The sequence below is a fragment of the Lathyrus oleraceus genome, chromosome 1 (genome assembly GCF_024323335.1).
Source record: "Lathyrus oleraceus cultivar Zhongwan6 chromosome 1, CAAS_Psat_ZW6_1.0, whole genome shotgun sequence".
NCBI lineage: Eukaryota > Viridiplantae > Streptophyta > Magnoliopsida > Fabales > Fabaceae > Lathyrus > Lathyrus oleraceus.
The window spans coordinates 103,570,959-103,582,276 of record NC_066579.1 but is presented as its reverse complement, the minus strand read 5'-3'; the positions used below and the strand labels follow the sequence as shown (position 1 = coordinate 103,582,276).

The window sequence follows — 11,318 nt, the reverse complement described above, 5'->3', positions numbered from 1 at the left end:
TTTAAGAATAATGTCCTTATGTTTAATGGGATCTCATGATTAAGTCACACTTGATACATTAAATGGACTAGCTATTCTAGGGACTTTATTAAACAAACATAATAAAGAAAAAGCATTTTATTATTAATAAATAATTCGATACAAGTACCAAAAGTATTAGCCTCTAGGGCTTACACAAACTTTGCGTACTATAAATTTTAAGTGTAAAACACATTAACACCCGAGAGATTTGGTGAGATTGTAAATTGAGCTGACAGGTGAAACAATACTTTCAAGTGAAGGTGTGACCAATCAATCGACCCTGGTAATCCATAAAAACTGAAGGTAACAATAAAATTTACGAATACTTTCCTTGGGTTGCCTCCCAAGTAGCACTCGTTTATTATCATTAGCTTGACGCCTCATTCCCCCTGTCATGAGGGGTACTTCAGCTTCCACACCTTGTTGCTTGTCTTTTCCAAAACTCGATGTCGCTTTATCTTCTTTCTCATAGCTTTTGGAATGGAATATGAGTCTTTCCACTCGGGGTTGCTAATGGAGGTGATACCAGTTGAGATGGACTTCTTGAGCCTTTTTCTGTTGTTGGCATGTTACCTTGGCCTTTCACATCTGTCCTGATCGTGCCTACCTGATAGTGGTTTTCTTTTTCTACCTCCAGCTTCTCGTTTTCAAGCACATTCAAGGTTAGTTCATCATCATAAACTTTTAAAGTTAGTGTACAATGTTCTATGTCGAAATTGCATCGGCTTATCTGCATGAATGGTTGACCCAGAATGATAGGTGTCTCTTCATCCTCAGGTATGTCCATGATCACAAAATCAACAGGAAAACTAAATTCATCTATTTTCACAAGTACGTCTTCCTCTATCTCATATGCATTCTTGATGGAGTGATCTGCAAATTTCAGATTCGTCCCTGTATCGTTGACTTTTCCAATACCAAGCCTTTGATAGATTGACAATGGCATCAGACTCACACTAGCTCCTGAATCAATAAGTACCTTCTTGAAAGTTCTGTCTTTTATAGTGTATGGGACTGTGACAAATCCAGGATCCTTCTGCTTAATTGGGATTATCCCACCTGGTGATATTGCACTATATTTTTCATTAAAGGTTACCGATCCATCTCCTATTGGTCTCTTTTTAGAGATTACCTCTTTCATGAATTTTTGGTACATGGGCAATTGCTCGAGTGTTTCAAAGAAAGGCATATTTATCTCTAACTTTTTTAACATTGTGATGAATTTCTCATAGTACACTTGTTGTTTTACAATGAGATACATGAAATAATTCGTCCATACTTGGGGTTTATTGAAGCATATTTTTTGCCTTCTTGTTAAAGATCATCATTGCAAGAACTTTTAATCTTGGGTGTACTAACATCATTAGCAACACTTATGGGAATGAAAGGACCATTTCTACAGCATCCCATATTTCTTCTCCTTGTACTTCTAGATACGTTTGCATGTGAATTTTCCAAAAGTGATAATATTCACCGATGAACAAAGGAGGTTTGTTGATACTACAACCATCTCTAAAAATTGGGTTAGCATAAGCCATCTTTCCGAATTGAGGAGCAAGTTACCTTAACCTGCTATGATGCAAACTGTAAGTATAAAATGTGCTACCTAAAAGAGGGGGGGGGGGGTGAATAAGGTTTTATGAAATTATCCAGATATTTTTAAGTTAATGGAAATTCTTGATTTTGTGACACTTTACTGGTTTATTTATTTTTATTGGTCTTCCAATGAAAACAAAGTGTCTGGTTTATTTTCTAGTTAACAGAGATGTGATAAAATTGACAAAAAATAAAGTGAAGTAAAAATAAGTAACACATAGATATATCTTGGTTCCCCTTATCCAACCAAGGGTAGTTCAATCCCCTCACTCCCCGTGAGAGATTATCCAATATTGTAATATCTTTGTACAACCCACAACAGACTCTCATATAATCTTCGAACAATAACAGAGAAGCTACACCACTTTCTTGATTTCAATCAAAACACCATTAATCTGGTGGATTTTGGATCTCCCTGATTAAAAGGACTTTTACACAACAAATAAAAACACAACTCTTCCTATTTACCAATACTATAGAAAGTACATACATTTTCCTTACAGTAAAAATCCCACACACTAGGTGAATAAAAGTTACAAATGAATTTATGAATACATGCAATATGTATAAATTCAATATATGAAAGTTTGGCTCTTCTCTTTTCCAAATAACAATTCAATAATGAATATAATCTAAGTGCTCATTATATGTATGAAACTTTTGCCTCATGAAATTACCTTTATGCAGTAAAAAGTTTTTGTAAAAAATGTTATGAACATAATAATATTTTGGAAAGATGTATTTTGAAAAATCAAATAAAATGATATTTTATAATAGAATGATACCTCTTGGAAATTGACATAATGTTATGAAATTGTTTCATGAAAAGAATCAATTGAATATGTATCAATCAGATGAATATTTTTCAATTTGAAGTAAGTGATAATGATTGGGGCTATTTTGACAATCGATTGTGTGGTCTCCAACATTTAAAAAATATTGAAACTTTAACTATGACAATCGATTGGGGATATTGTAACAATGAATTGTTAGGGAACAAAATAGGCAAAAATCCAGTCATTCCAATCGATTGTGAGTAACAAAGCAATCAATTGGAACCATCCAATTGTGCGTTTTTCCAAAGTCAGTAAGATCAAGACAATCAATTGAGGTTATATGATAATCGATCGTGCCTTAGAAGAATCCCATACAATTGATTGGGAAGGAAATAAAAATTGATTATTTTGTTCCACAAATCATTTTTCTTCATTTTTAAAGGTGTTTCATGAAATTAAACATGCTTAGATGATTTGGACTCTTAGAGAATGATAAGACGGAGTGATTAATGAACACCTAGTGAATATTAAAAAATGACTACATTTGATTTTTTTTTCCAGTTTAGGTATTGACTTCGGCCAAAATCATCTAGAACCAAGATATTTCAAATATTTATTTTTGTGAAAGGTAGTATTTATTAAAGAGGTAGTTCCTGAAAACCTCTCAAGTCAGTATTAGACATATTTTATCAGGGTAATTGAATAAGGCACCCTAAGGATTTCTATCACACCCTCGTGAAAAATAAAAAATACCTCTAGATTTCGGAGATGCATCTCTGAATACACCCAAAACACCTTCGATCTTGAGTCAGACCCTAAGGATATGCCCAAAAAATTACAGAAATGCATCTCCGTATAACTTACAGAGATGCATCTTCGGACTTTGTTTTAATCAAAAACATGCCAGACCCTTTCTCCTTCATCACTTGTCAAAATACTCTCTCAAACTCCCAACCTCCCAAGTCTGAAACTCTCACCTCACATTCTATAAAAATTAATAAACGTGTGTGTGTGTGTGTGTGTGTGTGTGTGTGGTTGGTGTGTATGTGTGTGTGCGTGCGTGCGTGTGCGTGCGTATGTGTGTGTGTGTGTGTGTGTGTGTGTGTGTGTGTGCGCGCGCGTGCGTGCATGCGTGTGTGGAAATTGAGCATTATGTTATGTAATATGTAGTTTAGATATGTTATTGAAATGAGCAATGTGTTTAATATGTAGTTTAAATTATCATTGCATTATTTTGGATGTTGGCATGGTCTTCATTTCCTCGATTAACATGCTTCTGAGTTACAAAACCTTACGGAGATGCATCTCCAAAAAATTTCAACATTTTGATTTCAAGAATCTGGAGATACATTTCTAAAATTCATCAGTATGGGTTTTTTGGTTTGATCTCATTGTGTTTCATATGTATAATGCTTATGTGGTGCACTTACATATATTATAACTGATAACCTAGATAGATTGAGGCGTGACAGAGTTGAGCAACATGCATTTGGTTCGGAGGGAAAGAGCTTGATCATCGCATACACATATCATTTCTAGCTCGATTGATGCGGAGGCGTCAACTTATGAGGCTCATGCATCTTAGACTTCATCTTCCCATAGGAGGCAGGTGTCACCTACTCAGACACCCGAGACTCTGTAGGCACCCGTGGAGTTTGAAGGGGGGCCCGTTAGACTTATCATTGTTGTCTTTATACCCTGACCATACTTCTAGACATGTATGGGATGAAGAGGTAAAAATCAGTTGCAATTCTTTGAAAATCAAGTTTGTTATAATATTCGAAGCTTTCAACGATGATTTAGTTTTTTTGTAGGATTATGATACTTTAAAATGCATCAACTATGGCTGGAAGATTCCGTGCCTACTGTTACCTAATGAATAGTTGTTTCATGATGTGATGCAGCTATTTGGGATGACAGACTTGTGCAGGATCAATTATGTTACAGTTAACAATGGTTTTTTTGTCCGTGTTTGTAAAGAGATGACACTCGGAGACATCATCATTTTATCTTCCACATGGTGAGATGTCTATTACACTAGACGATGTCTTATGCCTGTTGCATCTTCTGATAAGGGGGGAACTGTTAGACCGCGGGAAAATTAATAGAGATGACGTACTGGAGTGTCCAAATATTAACAGAGATGATGCATTGGAGATGATGTTACATCTCTAAATCAAAGTAAAAAATTATTGTCTAAAATCAGAGGGCCAATTTCATATTTTTATAGGGTGTTTTTTCACCACTTAGGATGGGATTAATAATTCCCTTTCCTCATTTATGTAGCTAGTTATTTGTAATAAAATTAATTAGCCCAATATATGTAGTTAGTTACAACTAACTACATTGATCCCTTCTATATAAGTAGGCCTGACACACTGTATAATTTAATCAATCAATATATTTTTGGGATTGCTTATTGCACTTTTAGTTGTGTTCACCCACCCTTGTGTAAAACCAAAAATGCCTCTATAATACAGAAATGCATTTTCATACGCACTCATATACACCACATCCATTCTTAAGTGAGTCACACCCTAATTTTTCCAAAAATAGTATGGATATGCATATCCATACAAAAATACAGAAATATTCATCCGGACAGGTTTTTAGTCTAATACGCGCCATATCTTCCCCCTTCCTAGCAAAACATCATCTAAGCCAAATCAAAAGGTGTGTGTGAGTACCCCCAAATCCACCATTTTTCAACCTTGCTTAATGTTTCTACTATATTGTGCCTAATCCAAAAGGTTTATCAATCACTATTCAAATTCATTCAATCCAAGAGGTTTAACTTCTCACATTTGGTAAGTTTTCTCATTTCCCTTTTTTATGTATGCATTACTAAATAGTTTGTTTAATGTACATTTGATTGTAGTTAGACTCGTCATACATAGTATAATGAGGCATGTATTGACATTTAAAGCATAGAGCATGAGGCATTTGTGTGTTTTCTGTTATTTCTGTGTTTCACGAAAATACAAAAGTCTCTGAATTTGATTTTTCTGAAATACCTAAGTGGACATCCGTATTTTCCCTGCATTGTTTGAATTTGTCTACTTAGGATGCATTGTTTGATTTTGTCATACGGGTTTGATTGTATCTGTTGTCTGGTTTAGTTACAGGTTAAATTGTTGATAACCAAGAAAGATTAAGGAACGATAAAGTGTCACAACATGCATTTGTTTGTATGGAGAGAACCCAAATCTCGCGGCCATCAGTTGGTGCCAGATTATTTGATGCAGATGTGTCCATTTTTAGAGTTCAGGTGTCTCCAACTTTGTATTCCCGAAGGCAACTATCACTTGATGGTGTCCCATAAGCCCCACTAGTCCATGCTGATGCATTTGTTGCTGATGTCATTATTCCTGAGAAATTTGGAGGAGACCCTTAAGACACTTCACTAATGTCTCTATATGTAAACCATGCTTCTAGGAACATGTGGGACACAAAGGTAAAATTTATCGGTATTCATTCTTTAAAACACATGTGCTATAATATTCGAACTTTATGACATTGATGTAGTTTTTTTTGCAGTACTCTGATGCTTTAAAATGCATCAACAACCTAAGGAGCAATGGTTTCATGATGTCGCGCAGCTATCTTGGCTGCAATATTTATGCATGGATGATTATAATGTTATTAACCATGGTATATTGTCAGCTTTCGTTGAGAGATTACACTCAGAGACGTCATATTCTCATCTTTCACATGCTGAGATGTCCACCACACTGGATGATGTGTCATCATTGCTACATCTTTTGGTAATTGGGAGATTATTATATCACTCCAAAATGACTAGACCTGATGCACCATAGATGATGATCACCTATTTGGGAGTTGACTCAGAGGATACCCTAAAGGAGTTGTAAGATATCAGAGGATGTCATGCTATATTTTCATTTTTGGGAAAACTGCATATACACCACCTGATGGTGATGATGCATGTGTTATACATCATAGAGCATGTGCATTTAGGTCATACCTCGTGACATTTAGAAGACTAGGCAGATGACAACAAGCCGCACGACGTGTACGGTAATACATTTGCACATTTACTTTTAGTAGCATTTCATAACACGTGTACGTCATTACTAATATTTCATATGTATCATTTTCAAGTATGGATCCACTAGCATTTTTCACGCATCTCTGCCAGATCATATGTTGATGACTATACTGAGGATCATTTGATTTGTATTACGGATTCTGGATAGTATTATGGTTTGTAATTTATCATTTTGATGTGTATTATGGATTCTAGATCGATTCTAATATATGTCATTTAAATCTTATTACATCGGTGTATAATTTAATTGATAACGAATTTATTATGTATGTCATTTAAATCTTATTACATCGGTGTATAATTTAATTGATAACGAATTTATTATGATAGTATAATTATTGTAAATGACTTCTAATATAAGAATTCTTAAAAAAAAATGTCAAATTTTATTAGGGGTTGTTACAGAAATGCACTTTTGTAAAATTTTGTAAATTCTCCGAACTAATTTATAATCTCCCAACTAATTTATAATAAAATGAAGATATGATTCACTCACAAAGAGATGCAGTGTATATGGGGTGCATAGAGAATTATACTTCTGAATTAGTGAAGGACAACTTTAAATTTGTATAAGATGATTCTTCACCACTAAGTGTGGGAATAACAACCCCCTATATTTTTCTTTTCCATTCAATTTGATATTCAGCCAATATTGGATCCAGATGTAATACTCATATAGTTTGCACTCTCAATGTAATATATACAGTTGTGCTACTAAAATTGTAAATTTTCTCTTCAAGAGTTGTCTTTATGTATCCATTTATGTATCCATTTTATGCAGTTGGCTTAGTAACATGAATCAAATGCAATTTGTATGAAGTTATTTCTTGTCATTGCTTCAGGTCTACAACCAAAACCTTTCAGCTCAATGTAAAGTTGTGCTTTTGGTTGTAGTTATTAGTTTGGTTAATGTGGTTAGAAACATGCTGATGTTTGATAATAAGAACACTCCTTGCAAATCTTCTTTTAGCATCATCATTGTCAATGTTTCCTTTACTGAAGACCTCATTTTGGCTGAAGCTGCTTCCTCTATGAAAAAAGTTTTATATCCTTAAAAATTATTTTTTTTGGTTTATACTAATTCTCTTTTAGCCCTTTTAATCACCAAGATGAATTGACACCCTCTTATCTTATTGTGGAACAAGTGTTATAAATGTGACATATAAAGCCGCACATATCTTTATTTAGTAGAATCCACTGGACTTAAAAACACAAGACTCAGAACAACTCTTTAATACTACTTCATTCACCGGTATTGGCTTGCTAATTCACCCTCCTTCACAATGTAGTTCTGTTGAGGAAAGTCTTCCCCCTTGAAGTGCCTCTCAAGCATATCTTTAACTCCAGCAGCATAGCGTAACTGAACAAGTTTCAATCATCAACATCATCAGTAGTTCACAAAAAAAATGTACTTAAAAATATAGCCAAAGTAAAAGGCTATGCTAATGTCTAGAGAATGTAGTCTTTCATTTTTAACTTTTTTTGTTTCGATGTATTCTTGCATGTTCTAAAACATTAACAGTTTTCTACAACAGTTTTCTGGATTCAAGCATCCACGCAGTCATCACATTAGTAGTCCTTGGATCGAGACCAAAAGGTCCTTGTAGACAATTCAATGACTAATCGCAACCCAACGACCATATATATACTCACTGTGTATATATACTCACTCTGTGGAATTGCTAACCGCAGGCAATACAAATTCGTCAATGACATGCTTGCATTTCTCCTTGTAGATGAGGCAACTTGTGTCTCAAGTAATGTTTAGGAACATGTTAGACTAAATTGAGATAAATAATAATTTAACGGACCACCTTAAAACTAGAAATTAAGATAAAGGACTAAAGTGAAGTAGTTTTGTCAAAACTAAACTACCTGTGCATCTATGGTGGTTCCAGAAATATGAGGAGTCATGGCATGGTTTGGCATGTAGCGCCATGGATGATCTTTTGGAGCTGGTTGAGGGAACCAAACATCACCACTGTAACCTATAAGATGAAACTCAGCTGTTACATTACTTCAAACATAGTTCAAATGAAATTCAAGTGTTACATTTTAGGATTATGTTTTGTTTGGAAATACTATATTTGCCAGCTGGTTTTAGAATTACCTCCAATGTGTCCACTAGAGCAAGCATCAGCAACTGCTTGTGTGTCCATAATTGCCCCGCGAGCATTGTTAACAATCAAGACACCTTTCTTCAACTTAGCAATTCTATTTTTGTCAAACAATCCTCTGAATCACAAACATAACACAACAGAAACTTCAGTCACCAGTGGGTGTAAACTCAACAGAAGCACTTAAACACAAGTTGTGATTTGTAACTCTGAACTAGAATGATAGAATGACATTGCAGCCACTCTAGGTGGAGACTTAGGCACCATTGGCCAAACTCCGTGAACAAAATTCGTGTGTTCCCTATTTCAATTTTTACATTTGTTTACTTTTGAGCCAGGATTGCTGTTTAAACAGCCACCACACCATGTTTCACCAATAAATCACAATGCATGGAATATACTGGAGTAGCTATGAATTTCTCATATACTACTGATTTCAAGTGTCCAAAATTACTTCAACAAAAAGGTATTAGTATTAAAATTATACCTTGTCTTATCAGTGAGAGGCGTGTTGATAACAATTACATCGCACTTTGGAAGCATTGTATCGAGGTCCTCTTCAAACTTAGCTCCAATTTCTTTCTCCAATTCAGGCTCCATCTTAAGTCTATCATGATATAAAAGGTTACAGTTAAAAGGTTTCAGCCTTTGGAGTAAAAGCTTCCCGATTCGTCCAGCACCCACCGTTCCTATCGTCTTTCCTTCAAGATCATAGGCTCTATGTGCAATGCCAGCAACATCCCATTCTCCGGTAATAGACTGATGGTAACCAGGCACAAAATTCCTCACCAGAATGAGAATTCTCATGAGCTCATCCTCAGCAACAGATACTGTGTTGCTTCCTGTGACCTCTGCGACGGTTAAACCAGCAGCAGCAGCAGCATTGAGATCAATGTGATCAGAACCAATTCCGGCAGTCAAAAGTAGCTCTAAATTCTTAGCTTTCTTAATTCTTTCAGCAGTAACATAGGCAGGGTGAAATGGTGTAGATATCAGAACATGAAGATCAGGAATGTGCTTCTCAAGTTCTGATAACACGACAACAATTAGTCATAAGTTCAAGCAATCATAAACTTGAGATATTATCCACATATTTTAAAATTCAAGCAAACAAATATAACATGAAAAAAATCACAAGTATACATATGACTTTAATTACAGACACATACACCAAACACGACCCGGATACACGCCTTAAAAGAGGGTGGATTAATTTGGCAAAATGTTTACCAGAATTGGGTCCTTCTTTGTCATCGGTGACAATGTATTCATGTCCTTGTGATTCCAACCACTCACGGATACCTAACGCTCCTTCAACACATCCCACAAAATTGGGATTCAATGAAGCATACTCATTGCCTTTGTAGAAAACACCTACAATCTTCTTCTTTCCACCAGAGGCCTATTCCCAACCAAAAAAAACAATGCATAAGAAAAGTCAAATAACTAAACATACCTAAAAAAAGCAACTACTATTATGTATATGAATACACTGCTCATAAAAAATCACCCTTTTTAAACTAATTTGACTTTAGGGTACAATTGTCCAAACCAAATTCAATTGTATAAAATAAAAATTAAAATCCATCAATTTAGTTCATAAATTTGTTAAAACTGTTGCTACCATACTAGTTTTTTTATTAAAAAATTGATATAAATACTGAATTTGATAGGGAGGACGACGGTTTAATCTTCGCAACTGACCCTCGATCAAATTAGTCAGGCCAGTGGATCGGAGTGGGGGGGTCAGATGGTGGTGGTGAAAATAAAATAAAAAATCTTAAATTATTGAAATTTGCTATAAAAAAAAAAAAGAACTATAAATAGTTGGATGGAAGAATAGTTTAAGATCTCTTAATTGATTTTTTAACCGTTTAAAGATTAAATTATTAAAAGAGCAATAGTTAAGAAATTAAATTGTAAAAAGGAGAAAATAAAAAATGTTCTATCAATGCTGACAAGTGTGAGAGAGAAAATGCGGTGGCATCGCGTGAATGTGACGACGGATCATGATGCATGCAAGAAAGAGAAACGAAAATGACAGATACCAGATCATATCTTCTTTTATGGATAACTATTAAAAAAAATTGTAACCAATTTTTTTTTTTTGAAGATTGCTTAATTGATTATTAAGAACAATGAAACGAAGAATAAAAAAGGATCAAAATAGATATAGAATGAAATTAAGATGGTTAGTTGGTGATGAAATTGAACTTACATGAAGGTTTCTGGTGATGGTGGAAGAAGCAGAGATCAAGGTGGAAGCAGCAGATTTCATAGCCATGTTCGATCGGTTTTTGGTTTCACTGAAACTGAAGAAGCAGGTAGAAGAAAGAAGAAGGATGATAGTGTGAAGTGTGAGGAGTAGAGAGGGGGTTTATATAGAAAAGAAAAATTGAAGAGAATTATTTAGGAGCAGACGGAATAATAGTGAATGACTGCCAAACTTAACTTAACATGAGGAAGGCTTTATCTTTTCCACTCACTCTCTTTTCTTTTTTAATCTAAAAACATAATAAATACACTTTAATTTCCTATTTTCTTTATAAAATATTTTTTTTTTTTTTTTTTTTTTTGTGTTCAGTTTCATTTTTGTAAAAACTTTTACACCTCACTTTATTTTAAGGTTAATTTTATTATTATCACATTGTTTAAATAAACACTATTTTATATATAAAAAAATTGTTAAGCCACTTAATAAATTTGATGTCAAAATTGAGAAAATCTTTATAATTTTCT

At 34.4% G+C, this 11,318-nt stretch overlaps 2 protein-coding genes across 2 annotated transcripts; both read right to left on the bottom strand.

Annotated features, from left to right (window-relative positions):
- Nucleotides 1-487: 487 nt before the first annotated feature.
- LOC127094013 (uncharacterized) lies at nucleotides 488-1,162 on the bottom strand. Its single transcript, XM_051032892.1, has one exon. It carries the CDS (start codon nucleotides 1,160-1,162, stop codon nucleotides 488-490), a length of 675 nt encoding a protein of 224 aa, XP_050888849.1.
- Nucleotides 1,163-7,572: 6,410 nt separating this feature from the next.
- LOC127119763 (formate dehydrogenase 1, mitochondrial) lies at nucleotides 7,573-11,069 on the bottom strand. The gene is made up of 6 exons (XM_051050073.1): nucleotides 10,798-11,069; nucleotides 9,810-9,981; nucleotides 9,067-9,607; nucleotides 8,573-8,697; nucleotides 8,338-8,450; nucleotides 7,573-7,822 (listed from the first exon to the last, which is right to left on the bottom strand). The coding sequence occupies exons 1-6, from the start codon at nucleotides 10,861-10,863 to the stop codon at nucleotides 7,709-7,711; spliced, it is 1,131 nt and encodes a 376-aa protein (XP_050906030.1). The 5' UTR covers nucleotides 10,864-11,069; the 3' UTR covers nucleotides 7,573-7,708.
- Nucleotides 11,070-11,318: the final 249 nt, after the last annotated feature.